This window comes from Cynocephalus volans, chromosome 5 (genome assembly GCF_027409185.1).
Source record: "Cynocephalus volans isolate mCynVol1 chromosome 5, mCynVol1.pri, whole genome shotgun sequence".
NCBI classification, from domain to species: domain Eukaryota; kingdom Metazoa; phylum Chordata; class Mammalia; order Dermoptera; family Cynocephalidae; genus Cynocephalus; species Cynocephalus volans.
The window spans coordinates 46,119,786-46,135,553 of record NC_084464.1 but is presented as its reverse complement, the minus strand read 5'-3'; the positions used below and the strand labels follow the sequence as shown (position 1 = coordinate 46,135,553).

The window sequence follows — 15,768 nt, the reverse complement described above, 5'->3', positions numbered from 1 at the left end:
CCTCACTTGGAAACCACTGATATAGATAGAGAAGAGGTCAAAGGACTGAGCTTAATATTGTTAGAATTAAGTATATAAACCACTTTATACGATCCAAAGCCCCTTTACTGCATTTATTTATTAATTCACAATACTCTTGTGACTTTTGTAGTTATAATCTTCATTTGACAAAATAATACAGAAGTTGTAAGTAACTTGTTCACATTTACACAGCAAATTGAGGCTGGGTCATGGGCTGGAACCCAGGGACTCAGTTTGAGTCTGTTGTTCTAGACCACACTGTGATGAGCTTTGCTGGCAAGTGAAGTTCGTTGGCTGTTCTCTGTAGGTGGTTTATACGCTTAGTGTCAGGTTTTAGAGACCCTGTCGTTCATCTGCAGGAGCTGCAATAGAATTTGTGTCCAAGGAGGAAGCAACACAGAGCAACTGAGGGACCTGCCCAAGTTCGCTGGCAGATTAGCACATTTTGTACCACAAGGGGCTTGCCAGGAGACTCTGGGTTTAGTGATGTTTTGATGACTCTCTTCTGAAAACTCAGAAGAGCCAATAACGTCCTCCCAGCCTTGCTGGTGTTTGCATTGGCATGGGTCATGTGTACGTTTTAAAAATAAATTAAGCAAACACTATGGGCCTTAGAAAATTTCTTTTGTTGTTTGTAACATTACTTTCTGACTGAGACTAAAAAGTATCTCCAAGAACTCTCCCTTTTGTACCTCAACAGCTTCAAAGCTGTCCAGCTCCATTTTATTTGCTTTGGAGCTCTGAGCATTGTTTTAGACTGTTCTGATGCTGGGCAGTCTTGTAGATAAAACAGAGCTAGTGTTCTCAAGATTGCTGGCATTTTTTTTTTTAAAAGATGACCGGTAAGGGGATCTTAACCCTTGACTTGGTGTTGTCAGCACCCTGCTCACCCAGTGAGCCAACCGGCCATCCCTATATGGGATCCGAACCCGTGGCCTTGGTGTTATCAGAACCACACTCTCCCGAGTAAGCCATGGGCCGGCCCTAATTGCTGGCATATTTTATTTTGGTTGTAAAGATTCATTCTCTTCCCTGTACTTTGAATTCAGCATTTTAATTTCTGTTGTCAGAGTAGGACTAGTGAAATTACAGGTACAAGTAGATAAAGTGTAATTCAAAAATGTGAGAATTTGTCTCCTGGGGTAGATGGCTCAGGTTTCAAAGTACTTGTTCTCAGCTAAGTCTGCTGTTACTGTATTCTAGCAGGACCAGAACAAAATGTAAGATTAAGAGCTGTTATACCTCAGAGGAAAGATGTCGGTTTCCTTAGAGCTCAATTTAAAGTGAAACTTGGCTGACTGGTTAGCCTAGTTGGTTAGAGCATGGTGCTGATAACACCAGGGTCAAGGGTTCAGATCCCGATACCAGCCAGCTGCATAAGTAAATAAATAAACCCTTTCCAAAGCTGTGGACTTTCTCCTGCAAAGGCTTGAGGGTCTTCAACTTTTTGCTGTGATTTCACTGCCAAAGGGCCAGCTAAAACTGTTTGCTTTACACAGAGGTAGCCTTTTTTTTAAAAAAAAAAAAAGATGACCGGTAAGGGGATCTTAACTCTTGACTTGGTGTTGTCAGCACCATACTCACCCAGTGAGCTAACCAGCCATCCCTATGTGGAATCTGAACCCATGGCCTTGGTGTTATCAGCACCACAGTCTCGCGAGTGAGCCACAGGACAGCCCCACAGAGGTAGCTTTGATATTATTCAGGCAATTAGTGAGGCCTCCTACGTGCTCAGCCTGTGCTAATCCCTGTCTTCAAAGAATTCACTATCTGATTACATAGGTGTGACTAGCCCTGTGGAAAGGATGAGAGCCAGTAAAGATGGAGTGTGTTGAGCTCCAGTTGCCTTTTAAGTGCTCATAGGAATCTGGAAGAAGGAGAAAGCAGTAAGGTTTGGAGTAATCAGGAAAGTGATACCTTGATGGATGATGGATTCTAACTGAATTGGAGGGAAGAGGACCACATGTGGGAAGGCCCAGAGGCAACCACAGGCACGATGTTTTCACAGGACACTGACTAACCTAGCTATGCCAGTGAGGTGTGCTTAAAGAAGGTAGGGCGAATTTCAGAGGAAGACCTTTGAAAGCCAAGCAAAGAGGAGTTCACATTTCTTGTGAAAGGAAACAGAGTGCCAGCAGTACTTTTGAGTGGGGGAGTGACAAGATGAAACCAAGTATGGCTTAATGGGAGCAAGGAGAAGAGAGAGAACTTATTCTCTTCCCTCAATCAGCCAGCTGTTCTGGGGTGGGGGGGGTGATGCATGTGAATTAATATGAGAGAGATGGGGGTGATGATGGCTTGTGAGGAAAGAGTAGTTGACAGAAGGTTCCAGGAGCTTGAATGGAAATTCTGAGAGGAAGTGGGACTAGCAGCCATATCCTGTGTCTTAGCAGAACACCCATAGTGTAGTGGCTAGAAACATGGATAAGCTTCTCTTGGGTGTCCTCACCAGTGAAACTCTTATCAGCTCTTTCTCCCTTTTTCAGAAATCTCCTTTACCCTAGAAGATAGCCGTGAGAGATCTCTCTGTCTGCCAGTGTCCCACTTGGATTCTAGCACACATGAGATCTTTGGAGCTAGAGTTCCAAATAGCAAATTAGCTTTTTCTGAGGTCTTTACTGAAAGGGGAAGTTGAACTCAGCTAGGATCCTCCATCTCCTTGTAGAACTTTAAATAATGTGTTTTTATTCACGATTATGTTTGAGTTCTGTTCTTCATGGTGATTTTCTTGATTTGTAAGGGGGTAAATGAAGACTGTGGGAGTTGCCTTTGGCCATAGGAGCTTTGGATGGATGGGAGGATGGATAATGGAGGGAGATTTGAAGTATGGATGATAGAGAGAGGAAGGATGGTGGGATGGATTTTGAAGCATTGTGTGGGTGGGTAGAGGGAAGATGAATGGATAGACAAGAAGTTCCCCAGCAGGACTGTAGAAGTTAGTTAAGAGCAACAGAAAAACTGTGTTACAGAGGTAAGTATAAAAAATGATTTTACAGGGCCGGCCCGTGGCTCACTCGGGAGAGTGCGGTGCTGATAACACCAAGGCCCCGGGTTCGGATCCCATATACGGATGGCCGGTTTGCTCACTGGCTGAGCGTGGTGCTGACAACACCAAGTCAAGGGTTAAGATCCCCTTACCGGTCATCTTTTAAAAAAAAAAAAAAAAAAAAAAATGATTTTACAGAACTTAAAAAAAAATATTTAGCAGCCTTACAACTGAGTTAAACTTCTAAGCAGTTTTGGTACAACCCGAAGGCTGTGAACTGAGATTTCCCTGTTATCAACTCTCATGCATTCAAGTAGGTTTTTTTCCTATTCTTTGGCTGGTTCTCACACTTGTCCTGGCCAGTGCATCAAATATGTCTTTGAATTTGGGGGGACTGTCACATGAAAGTGTCTTGAACAGCGGTGTTAAATCATCTGTAAAAGTCCCCTCATGGTGAAGTGGCCCTACTATAACACCAGCAAACCTCTCTGAGCAGGCTGCAGTCACCAAGGAAAGGGCCCTGGTTTGAGTATTCCTAAGAGAGTGTTCATTGCTCTACCCGTTAAACCAGTACAGACTTAATTTCATTTCTAGTTAATCAGAGTCTGGTGGGTTTGATCAGGGCCTAGTCAGTTCCTGGCCCTTGCCAGCCAGGGCAGGCCTGTGAGCAGGGCCTCATCATGCCATGTTTGCAGAACAGGATCAGGACACAACTTAGTACTAAACCCTGTATTCTTCTGTGTTTGCATTCAGTGTACATAAGTGATACAAAAGGAGCACTAGGAGGGCGAAACACTGACCGGGACTGGCCCAGGAAATTGAGGAGGAGGAGGGCCCTTGTGGTGTTATCTGATGCTGCCATCAGTATACACCAGGAGAGCATGTTATTTCCGCAGCCATACAACAAACGCTCCTGTCTTTTTATGAGCCTGTGTGAACCTTTTTATTTATTTAAATCAAATCACAAATAAATGCAAAATAAAGACAGGTATGTGAAACTTTCCGTGTTGTGGTGGTTTATCTAAAGAACAAGCTTTCATATAGAGAAAGAGTAATCCAAAATGCTCTCAGTGAGATATCCTTGTTTAATTCGGACTTTCAGCCTTTTTTTTTTCCTGGAAAGTTAAAAAATGGAGAGCTGGCTCACCAGTGCAGTGTATTTCACAGTTCTTTCATTCATTTTACTGATACTTGAGTCTACTGTGTGCAAGGCACAAATAGTTGTCAGGTTCCACCCTCATACATGGGCAGCCTGCTCTCCTGATAGCATGGTACTGCCTACTGTTGAAAACTGTGAATAAACTTTAAAAAAAAAAGATGACTGGTAAGGGGATCTTAACCCTTGACTTGGTGTTGTCAGCACCACGCTCTCCCAAGTGAGCTAACTGGCCATCCCTATATAGGGATCCGAACCCATGGCCTTGGTGTTATCAGCACCACACTCTCCCAAGTGAGCCACGGGCTGGCCCTGTGAATAAACTTTAAAAAATTGTTTTAGCTGAAACAGAATTGGTTTTTTAGTACTTTCACATACAGTTAATGTTTTCTCTCAGTGACAATTTTTTAAAACTCCTTTTTGGAAAATTATTTTGACTTCTGTTTAATTTTAGGAAGAACTCTAACATATGCAGGTGTATCTGTACATAAGATCAGTGATAACAAAATCACTGGCTAGGAGCGAGCAACGATAAACTATTGTGCAAAACAAATCAGAGCAATAGTTGTTAGTTTTAGGTTTGCTTTGAGGACAAGGTCACACATTCCAGATCTTAAATTGTCCTTTCAGGAGATTGTGATGGATGGGACTAAGCTTATCTTTTATGTCTATAAACGTTCTCTTTAAAAAATATTATAGAAAACTAGCTAAATTATGGCTTGCTATAGTTGTTGTGGAAATGCAGTTCAGGACCTGGCCCAGCTACTGTACTCATTCAGATGGCTTGACGCAAAGGTCTCTTCCCCCACACTGGTGAGCAGGGAGGCATCTCAGTCTTAGCTGGTGAGTATGGAGCTTGTGTGCCTTAAGAGGGCTTGCCTGCTCTCTAGCCAAGTTGTACTTAGGTCCCAGTGCTCACAGCTATGACAGCTGTTTCGTGAAAAGCTTAAGGAAGGCTGAGGCAACACCTATGGACCTAGATAGTTTCTTACCCCCTAGCAGATAGGAGGCTGCTCCAACTCATGTTGCCCACGAAAACTCATTTCTATGCAAGTTTGGTAGGCCCTGGGGAACAGGCCTTTTAGACCAGGAGTCGGATACAGAAGTCCTTTTCTGGGTTTGAGTATTTGTTCCCTCTATTAACATGCATAAATCAGTCTTGCTGCTAATCTGTATGTGAAAGGACATGATTCCTCATAGGGGAGGGTGGTCTACATCAAACTCACTGGTTTTGTAATTATGCCCATGCCCTCAATTTTTGCTCGAGTCAGAGCTGAATTCAGGACATCTGATGCATCTGTCCCTTAATCTGTTTTCCTTATTAGTAGTGGCACAACTTACAGGAGATATGTCAGGTTAGTTAAAATATTTGGCGTGTACTTTTCACTACAGATAAAAGTTGAAGAGTTGCTAGACCCCAGAAGAGAGTGAACGTTATCTGTATTGCTAAACCCTACTTTTAGGCTGTGGTTGGCCACCAGAACCTGTTACACTGGGAATTGGAGCTCCAGTGCAACATGAAATGTGGATGGACCTACCATTTTGAATGTACCTCCATCCCACTGTCAGGAAATGCACTTCCCACTTGGCCTCCTGCCACAGGACAACCTGGACAAGCTGCTCTTGGGATCTCTGTTCTTCTACAATTGGTGTTGTGTTGCCTGTGTTCTGGGATCCACTTGTAACACCTATGATCCTGCATGCAGTGAGTCTGGATCATAAAGTGGTTTTGAAATAGAGTTGGCCCCCTCTCCCTTCCTTGATGTGATGGTAGTTAATTTGGGGGGAAGGAAAATAAAGCTTGTTCCTCAAGTCACCTTTCTATACCAGTTAAACATCAACAACAATAATGCCATTCTCTGGGTGAAAGGATATTAGGTCGCATTTTTCTTCCCAAAAGGCGTAGAACTTCAGTCAGTAAATAGAGGATCAATGATAACCATAATCTAACGTAGTTAAATGCCACACTGAATGGCATCTGGGGCACTCAAGTAGAAATTTGAAAATGCACATCTTTATTCCTCCCTCTACCAGTTGCATAGAACCTGTTTTATATATCTGTTAAAAAGGCATGCCCAACAGTTCTTTGACAAAGTCATGTACTCTCATCTCCAAGTATTCCAGGCAAGTCACAAGGCCAGTACTTGTTAAGGCCCACGTGAGGTATGTGGAGCTTTGGACTAGAAAGTAGTTAATTTTAGAGTAAGGGGAAAGATATTTCATAGAAAACAAATGCTGTTTGTTTTTCAAATTTTGGAGGTAGGGGCGGGGTTTTTGGTTTTTTTCTGTTTGCTTTTTTCTTGCTCAGAGCCTTTGAGCATTGTATTGGTTCTAAATCTTAAGGGAATCTAAGCTTCTGTTGCTTTACTTGGGTCGTTCTGGATGAATGAATGTTGTTGGAAAGTACTGAGTCAGAACAGCTTGTTTTAAGCTGCTTTACTTCTTTCTACCCTTGTTGTATGTGACCCTCTTACCAGGCCCCACAAAATGGAATCTGAGAGCTCTTTGCATCCCCAGGCCACACTTGGTTGAGCAGGTGGGTGCTATGGCTGTTGAAATGGTTGCAGCCTTAGCTTGCCTGCTGAAAGCTTGTGACACTTTAGCATTTTAAACACCAGCTTTGGGCCGGCCCGTGGCTCACTCGGGAGAGTGCGGTGCTGATAACACCAAGGCCATGGGTTCGGATCCCATATAGGGATGGCCGGTTGCTCACTTGGGGGAGCGCGGTGCTGACAACACCAAGTCAAGGGTTAAGATCCCCTTACCGGTCATCTGTTAAAAAAAAAAAAAAAAAAAAAGGTTACCTCACCTCTCTGAGCGTGGAGATCATACTTGTCTCAGTGAATCTCTGAGGATATATACAAGAGAATATGTGAAGTGCTACTGCAGCATCTGGCACATAGTTGGTGCTCCATCACTTTTGACCTGCCCAGCACCAAATTCACCTCCTCATGCTTTTTTGTTCAGTGATACCAAAGCAGCTAGAGACATACTTCTGGTCTTTTGGGGCTTTATGGAGGGGTGGGGGGAGTAAGGGGGCAGGAGGGAAGCAATAGCAATTTCAGTGTTTTCTACTGAAAAAACTGTGGAAACTTTAATTTCATGTTCCCTTTTCTTGGCAGCTTTGACCTATGGCCTAAGCATGACTAAAAGGCATTTTTCCCTAGAATACTATTTTTTCAGCTTGCCAAGCCAGGCACTTTGTGTTAACTCCTAGAACCTTAAATCTGGAAGGATTTAAAGAGGAACCTGAGGTCCTGTGAGGGGAAGGGACCTCACCCATGGTCACTTTTAGTGAACTGGTGCAGAGTTGGGCTCAGAAGCTCAGCTGGGCTCAAGTCTCCTTCTCCCAGTTCTGCACATCCTGCATCCCACTGCAGTGGAAACTGGGGAGTGGGGGGTGGGTGTGCATCTCTGGCTAACCACCTCTAGACAGCCCTTCCAGGTCTTGGCATTGACTGGGTCTTAACCCCAGGAGCACAGCAGGGAGGAAGAGGGGAAGGCAGAGGTAGGCATATGTCATCCTCCAGCGTGTTCATACAGCTGCTTTTGGTGTTGGCATATCTTGGTGTCTCATTCTTAACATAAGGGAAAAGCAAGACTGAAGCCTTTTCCACACAGCCAAGCAGCACAGAAAGTGCCTTTTGGAATTTGGGATAAACCTTATCATGTGGCAAGGAAGAGGCAATGTAGGGAGAACGATGAACACCACAGTCTGTCAGAGGCTCTGCCTCTTACTAACCACATGACCTTAAATAAGTCTCTCAGTTTCTGCAGTAAAATGGCCACCTCTCAAATGTGTATGTTAATACTCATTTGGCTTTTAAGGCAGAAATGAGAATTTAAGACAACGTACGACAAGCTTCTCGTAGGGTAGTCCCCCCTTATCTGCGGTTTCACTTTCCGCAGTTTCAGCTACCTGGAGTCAACTGTGGTCAGAAAATATTAAGATATTTAGAGAGAGAGAGAGAGAGAGAGACACACACACACACACACACACACACACACACACCCCACATTCACTTAACTTTTATTATAGTATATTCTTATAATTGTTGTATTTTATTATTAGTTATTATTGTTAATATCTTACTGTGCCTAGTTGATAAATTTGTCTTTATCATAGGAAAAAACATAGTATATATAAGGTTAGGTACTATCCGTGGTTTCAGGCATCTACTGGGGGTCTTGGAATGTATCCCTCATGGGTAAGGGGGACTTCTGTACCATGTCTTGTACCTAGGTGCTGAGTAGATAGTTGCTGTTTCTGCTGCAGTGTTTTTTGTTGATACAAATGTCTTAGCCAGCAGTAGCTATATATGTAGTTAAGGCACAGAAAGTGGTATGTGAGAAGCTTTAGCAGAGAGGTTGAGATAGTGCTGTCAATAGGGAAATAGGAAAGCTTTGTGACCTGGGTGGAGGAAGGTTGGCACCGACTGATGTACCTGTGGGGACTGTCTCTCCAGCCTCCCTTTTCTTTGGCTGATATGATTCAGTGGGAAACTTAGCAGCTTGAAATATACTGATCTTTGGCCTGCTAAGGTTTTGTATGGCAAGGACAGCCCTCAGGCCTTGCCTGTACATTTGGGCTTTCTTTGGCTCACTAGGATCCATAGATTCTTGTACTTGGTTTGGTTGTCAAGTTGCACTACTGTGTCTGCCATCACTGACTGTCTTCACTCTCTTCCAGGGGCTCCACGGGCCTTACCCCTTCGGCCAGTCTTAAACGGGTGTCAGCAAGAAGAAAAATTAAAAGAAGGCCTGACTTTTGGGGGGAGGGCAAGGGGTTCCTCTGGATTGCAGACCACATCGCACGGACCCCTCGCTCTGATCTCCCCGTCCTGGAAGAAGAGGAGGAAGCAGAACAGACTAGTTTTGAGTAAACTCAGTATGCGTGTGTGAATGCTGAATCACAGGAATGGTGTTGAGGCTACCAAGAAGAAATTCATGCAGCCACCTCGGGGTTTGTTTGTTAGGCGTCAATCGAGTCATTAGGTCACTTGGGAAGGGAAAAAAATTTTAAAATGGGGGAAAAAAAGCCATCTTTTTAAACAAAAATTATTTTGCCTACAGAGAGGTTGTAGTTTTGAGCACATGTTAATTTTTTCCTCCTCTTTCCCCACTTTTATTTTTTTAAATAAGGGATAACATACTCTTTAAAGAATAGTGCTTGCTCTGGAAGCGATTCAGGTTAAAAGCTGGCGTGGCATGTTTGGGGACTCTGCGGATCAGTGCTACAGGAGTTCATCTGCGGTGCCACATGACTCCAGAAGTCTCTGACCCCATTTGTTTTTAATGGCATCAGCCAATGAGTTATCACCCTTTTCCTCCTCTTTTCCCTTTAATCTTCTGTTGATTTACACCTTTGACATTTGTATTCATCAACCTTGTGGCTTGTTAGCACCAGAACCTCTCTGAAGACCAAACTTCCCTATGTTGTCAGCAGAGGAAGCCTTGAGGACATATCTCAGGTGACGTGGGAGTTTCTGAAGCCGAGAGGTGTCCTTCTGCACACACTTGTAACAATTCAAATTGTTTTTCTTCCATGTTTCTCTTGGCAGAGAGAAATGGCATCATGCTTACTTTTTTGGATTCTTCATGCAGTGGCTCCCCATTTGCTCTGGGAACTTACCTCTTTGCTGGGTATGTGTTTGAGCCACGTACACACACACGGGTGTTGGTGCAGCTCACCAGCAAGTGTGCAACAGGAGAGTGTGAAGGTGTCCCATGCTTCTCTGTTGTCACACAACTTTCTTCCCTGTGTTTCCCTCCAGTTGTCCTTTGTGGTGTTTTCACAGCCTGTTAGTGGAGGCTGAGCTGTTAAGGTATGAAGATACAGCCCTGAATAGGAAATTTGTCATGGAGAAGGGCCACGGTCACTGACTACCTGATCTTGGAGACCACATTTAGATGGAAATGAGAAGACCCCTCTACCCCTCAGTTCCCCCACCCTGAGCAGGGTGCTCGGTTATTGGTGGGGAGGTAGGCAAGGGGCAGTCCAACTGGATTGGCTGGCTGCTCACCTGGGCAGTTGGCCTTACTGGCTGGCATCCTGCGAATTCCAAGCAGGTTGAGGTGTGGATATCTCCATGGGAAGCTTGAACCAGGCTAGAACAGCTGTCTGCCAAAGATACAAGAATATGCAAAGTCCTTCTCTTCTTACCCCCTCCTTCCCTTGAGTCTTAGTTTGTTTGAGAGCAAGCCGGGGATACGGATATGGGGTGCGGTTGCAGGGTCGTCTGCCTGTTACCACACCCCCATCTACCCTGGGGGTGAGACAAGCAGGGAGACCAGGTGATGAGTGGCTGCAAGGGGTCATATAGCCTGGGTATGGATGAGGGTCTGCCTGCCTGTCTGTTTCTGTCTGGGTGTCTGAGATCCAAAAAATGTGTGATGTTTGTTCCTCCTCATCCTCTTCTGAGACTGTTGTTTTTTAAAACTTGATTGTGAGAGAAAAACTTGTATGGAATTCTCCCTTCACCTGCCCAACCCCCCAAAAATAAAAGGGGGAATGAATTTGGTCCACTGGGGAAGCCCTGGGGGTGGGTGGAGCCAGCCTGCTGAGAAGGGCAATACAGCTGGGTCTAGGGCTAGACCAGGGCTTATTCTGGAGCACCTACTTTCTGTGCATCCGTGAGTGCCCCATTCCCTAGCAGAGCAGTGGGGAGACCCTGCCAGGCACCCAGCCACAGGGCTCAGGATGGCTTTTTGTCTGAGGGCCTATTTAGGCCCTGACTACTGCTGCTGTTGGTGCCAGTTTCCTGGGACACTGCCACCCTGGAGCCCATGCATGCCCAGCCACTCTTCACTTGATAGCCTTGAAGTACCACCTCTGCAATTGCTCCTGGCAGGATCACGGGAGGTCCCTGCTTTCCTGGTTTCCTTGTCAGCCCCATACTAGGTGCTCTTTCCCAGTTTCCCAGCAGGGGCTTCTTAGGTCACCATCAGTGAGTTTAGCCCTGTCAGAGACATCCTGCTTCTCCTCTTGCCTATAGGTAACCTTACCTGGCAAGTTAAATGTCCCAAGCACCTTGGCTTTCTTCCCAAGAACATACCATTTCTGTGCACATCCTTGGAGAGGTGAGTTTCTTATAGAGGGTCAGAGCAAGTGCAAGCCTTGGCATGGGGGCTGAGGGGGCCTGTGGTTCCCCAAGCCCAGGAGGGTATCAGTACCATTCATTCTCTCTCCCATCACTGGTACAGGTTCCTGAGCAATGCCTAGAGCCCCTCTCTACCCTGCCTAGTGGGGTGGTAGAGGCCACCTCCCAGTGCCAGTAGTCCATGCTCTTAGAATCTTCACCAAGTGGCAGGCCACCTCTGGGCAGGACCACCAGCGTCTGGCACCCAGGAGGTGAGGCAGGCACCATTCATAAGTGATAGGGCCTGGACCCAGTTGGGGAGACAGAGGGGCTCAGCCTTGGGAAGAACCTGTCTGTGTGCATGTTGTGTGTGGAGTGAGGTGTGTGTGTGTGTGTGTGCACGTGTGCATGCCTTTTTTCTTTTTGCTGTGGGGACAGTTGAATTTGGGGCATTTTTCTACAAGAAATAGCTTTCTGTCACCCAGAAAGGACTGACTGTAACCTTATGCCCATCAAAGGCACTTCTAGCCTGGAGAGAACCTTACCAACACAGTTGGTGTGGCCAGAGGGTGGCCAAGGTCAGAGGTGGGCATGAGAATAAATACCTCCCTAAATTCAGCCTGAGCCCCAGCAGGAAGGGATGGTAAGGTTGCCAGGGCTCAGAAATGCAAGCTGATTCCCCACCCCACCCTCCTTGCCTCACCTTTCCTTTGTTTCCCTGGGTGAATGCAGGAGTAGCAATGGCTGCCCCTTCCACCTGGACAGTGGTGTATGTAGCAAGCAAGTTAGGTGGGTGTTTGTGGTGGGGCCTCATGGTGCCTAGGAGGAGATGAAGATGAGGAGGTTTTTCCTTACTGTATAAATGAATATTTGTATGATTAAATTAACACACACCAAAAAAACTTTTTTTCATATGTGTCATTGAGTTTTATTGTGCCCTCAAGCCTCTTGTGACCTGCATGGCCCCACAATGGCTCTGTGATGAGCACCTTTTGGTCTCTGGGCTTTTCCCTTTTGCAGATGGGAAAACTGAGACCCTGAGGCTCATTATATGTTTGGGAAATGAGTCTTGGGGTTATAATTGGATCCACTGTCCTTCCTGGCACCCAGTGATTAGAAAGGTAAGGAAACTGCCTCCAAATGGCATTCAGGTCACCAGGGTGCCATGCCTCTATTTTCACCACTCTGTCCCAGCACATGAGAAATACTGGCCAAGTTAGTGTTGATCATCCAACAAGCATTGTTTGGGCCCTTACTCTTTGTCCACGTACATAGCACAGGTACAGGAACAGCACAGGAAAAGGGCAGAGCATCCCGGGCATCTTTCCTATTGGGAAAGCTTACCAGCTAGAGCTGGGGAGTTCTCATTCCTACCTGTGCGCTTAGCATCCTACATTTAGAGGAGGGAATGCATCTTAATTATTTTCCATGGTGGTTGGGTATAGTTCCTGGGTGCTCGAGGTGCTCCTTTTGGTTTATTATGGATTAGGTTTTTGTGGGCTGGCCTGGAAGCTTGAGATATAGGTAGAGACCACACTCCAGACAACTGGCAAGTGAACTTGGAACCCAGCCCGCAACTGGCAAGTGAACTTGGAACCCAGCCCATGTACTTAGGTGAGACAGCCTTGACCTTGATGGAGGTAAGGGGTTTGGCTCATAGAGCATTGAGCAGGAGTTACAAGAGCCTGAAAGAAACTTAACTGGAAAATACGATGGTAAATAGAGGGTTACTAGCTCCATCCTGTCATATCTGTAGCATTCTTCAGAGCTCAGGACTGAAGTTTGTCCTCAGTCACATTGTCACCCCTCTGTGTTGAAGAGAGTGAGATCAGAGAGGGAAGGGAGTTGCCCAAGTCTCACAGCTTAATGGATGAGTCAGGCTTGGACCGATGCCCTCCCAGATGCCAGCATTATTTTCATTTAACTCAAAAGCCAGCCTTTTATCTACAGACCCCCAGATTGACCTTCACCCTGCCTGGCAAAGCTGTGTGTTCTAAATGATGCTTGTGAGCCAGGGGATCTAGGGTGCAGTAGTTGGGGGGAGGGGATTTCCTGGCCACCTCCTTGTAGGCAGCTCAGTGAGGGAACCTGTGTCCACAGCTTGCATAAAAGAAACAGGCCCCACAAAGAGTTGGTCTCCTGCTCTAAGGGCCAGAATGTGACTCCTGTTTCTCAGAGAGCAGCCTGATAGCTCAGAATGAGGGAACGTGGGAGATGGGCCCAGAGACCCTCAGGGCGAATGCCCTCTACTGTGACAGTCCATCTGCATCCTGCTTCCTTCCAGGTGCCCACAGCTGTTTGTTCTCTGCAGGGGAGGGGCCCCTACCCCGTCACCTCAGTCTGCTGGCAGCTCCAACCTACTCCCAGGCCTTCCCCAACATCCCCACTGTTGAGCAGTTATTTGCTTGGCAGAATCTGTTTGTCTTTGGGGCTGTAACCTGTCAAGAAGTCACCAGGCCTTGGGAGAAAGGAGTAAGTTTGATAGTAGCTCTTGACCCAAGCCATTCCCACGGGGGCTAGGTGACAGGGAGGGGGCTGTCAGCTGAGTCTGGGAAATATCAGGAAGGTGTTGCCGTGGTCCAAGCCTAGCCTTCCTGACAAACAGGTACTCAAGCCACCTCCCTGCCCCAGCTCAAGTTGTACCTGGGTGCCTCTCAGCTTGTTCCTGAGAAGGCCCCTCCCTCACCTGCTTGCTGTGACCCAGCCATTTCCCAGAGAACACCTGGTGTCCAGCCCTGTCTGGCTGCCAAGAGAATAGGCACCCAGGGCACTTGTGGTGGCCCCAGATTTCTAAGTGAGACTACTCAGAGATGGGGAGAATGTGTATGAGTTTGGAGGTCTCGGGTTTCCAGAGAATGGATTCTGACCAATCACTGTGACTGACCGATGGGTCTCAGGTGCCTCCTCTATAAAACGGAGATGACTAGTTTAGAAATCAGTATGTGGAACATGGATTTTTTAATATCCTTTTTAGATATCCTTTTTAATATCCTTTCTAGATGCCTTAGTTCTGATCTGTGATCTGGAGCAATGCTTCTCAAACTTGAATGTGTTAAAGTGCAGATTCTGATTTAACAGGTCTTGGAGAAAGGGACAAGATTCTGCATTTTTAACAAGCTCCCAGGTGAATGGATGCTGATGGTCCTCTGACGAGGATGGCCCGAGTGGTTTCCAGCACCCGCCACCGCCTCAATCCATGCAGCATGTGAGGCTCAACCAGATCTATCTAGGGCTATGTTGGCCAGGCCCACTAGAATTTGAGAGAGCTGAAGGCATCTAGAACATCAATAAAAAAAATGAGGGCCGCAGTTCCCCAGCATTTCCCAGGGTTTATGCAGGCTGTGATTTCTGGCTTAAACATTATTTCTAGTGTGTTGCTCTTCTGTTATAAACAACAAATGTCTGAGTGTCCACTATAATTATGGTAATATTGGCTGACCAATATTGGCCAAATCCTATTAAACTGTTTATATGAATTACCTCATTTAATCCCGTGCCATCCAGATGAGATAATCAAGTACAAGCAGGCCTGGTACTCAGTTTGTGAACAGCTAACTCCTAAGTCATGAGTCCCATGAAAGCAGAAGTGTAGGTTCCTGGGGAGAATGGAGTTAGAGACCTTAACATAGTGCAGGGGTATCTGGGAGGCTTCTCTGAGAAAGAGACACTTCAACTAAGACCGGAACAATAGAGAGAGAGAGAGGGGGGGGGTTGGAGTAACAGCCTATGCAAAGATAGGAGAGAGGGAGGTGTACTGGAGACACTGGAGATCAGTGCTTCTATGAGAAATATTCCTTCTTGATGGGCCTATTTTTTTTTTTTATCTGGAGAAGAAGTTATGAGAATAGGAGCTTCTCACTTACTGCCCCAGCCTGGGGGAGCTCTTCTACCCTCACGCCTTTGTGGTTCATTTATTCAACATCATTTATATGCCAGGCTCTATTCTAGGTGCTGGAGATGTAGCAGTGACCAAAAGAGATGAAAACCCCTGCCCTTAGCTACATCCTAGTTAGATGTAATTCGTCAATAGGTGGCAGGTGCTATGGAAAAAAAGAAAGCAAAGGATAGGAATGACAATGAGGAAGAGAGGGTTGCTATTTTATACAGAACAGTTGGGGAAGCTCTACTATGCAGAGACAAAGCCTTGTGAATGTCTGGGATAGGAACACTTCAGCAGGGGAAGGGAAGTACAGAGGCCCTGGGTAGTAGGAGATGCAGTCAGAGAGTGAGGGGGTCAGATCATGTGGGGCCTTGAGGTGACTGAACTGTCTTGGCTTTCACTCTGAGATGGGAGAAGTTGAAGGTTGCGAGGAGGGAGGAACACACCCAGCATTCCTGGCTGTTGTGTTGAGAATAAACTAAGAGGCAAGGGCAGAAGCAGGGAAACTGGTAAGATGGTTACTGGGTGGTATCGAGGAAGGTGAGAAGTGGTTGGATCCTAGATACGCTTTGAAAGTTGAGCCAATGGTATTTGATGATGGTTTAGATGTAGAATATAAGGGGAGAAGCACGACTCCTGAGATTTG

The 15,768-nt window shown here is 46.0% G+C and overlaps 1 protein-coding gene across 3 annotated transcripts in view; it reads left to right on the top strand.

Annotated features, from left to right (window-relative positions):
- ILRUN (inflammation and lipid regulator with UBA-like and NBR1-like domains) overlaps window positions 1–12,149 on the top strand; it is an 81,779-nt gene extending 69,630 nt beyond the window's left edge. For 2 of the 3 annotated variants that reach the window (XM_063096589.1, XM_063096587.1), the window contains exon 5: window positions 8,854–12,149. In XM_063096589.1, the coding sequence (XP_062952659.1) occupies window positions 8,854–8,889 (36 nt within the window). In that variant the 3' untranslated portion in view covers window positions 8,890–12,149. Of the gene's footprint in view, window positions 1–3,760; window positions 3,949–8,853 lie in introns of those variants that run through there. The other variant, XM_063096588.1, reaches the window with a different exon arrangement.
- Window positions 12,150–15,768: the final 3,619 nt, after the last annotated feature.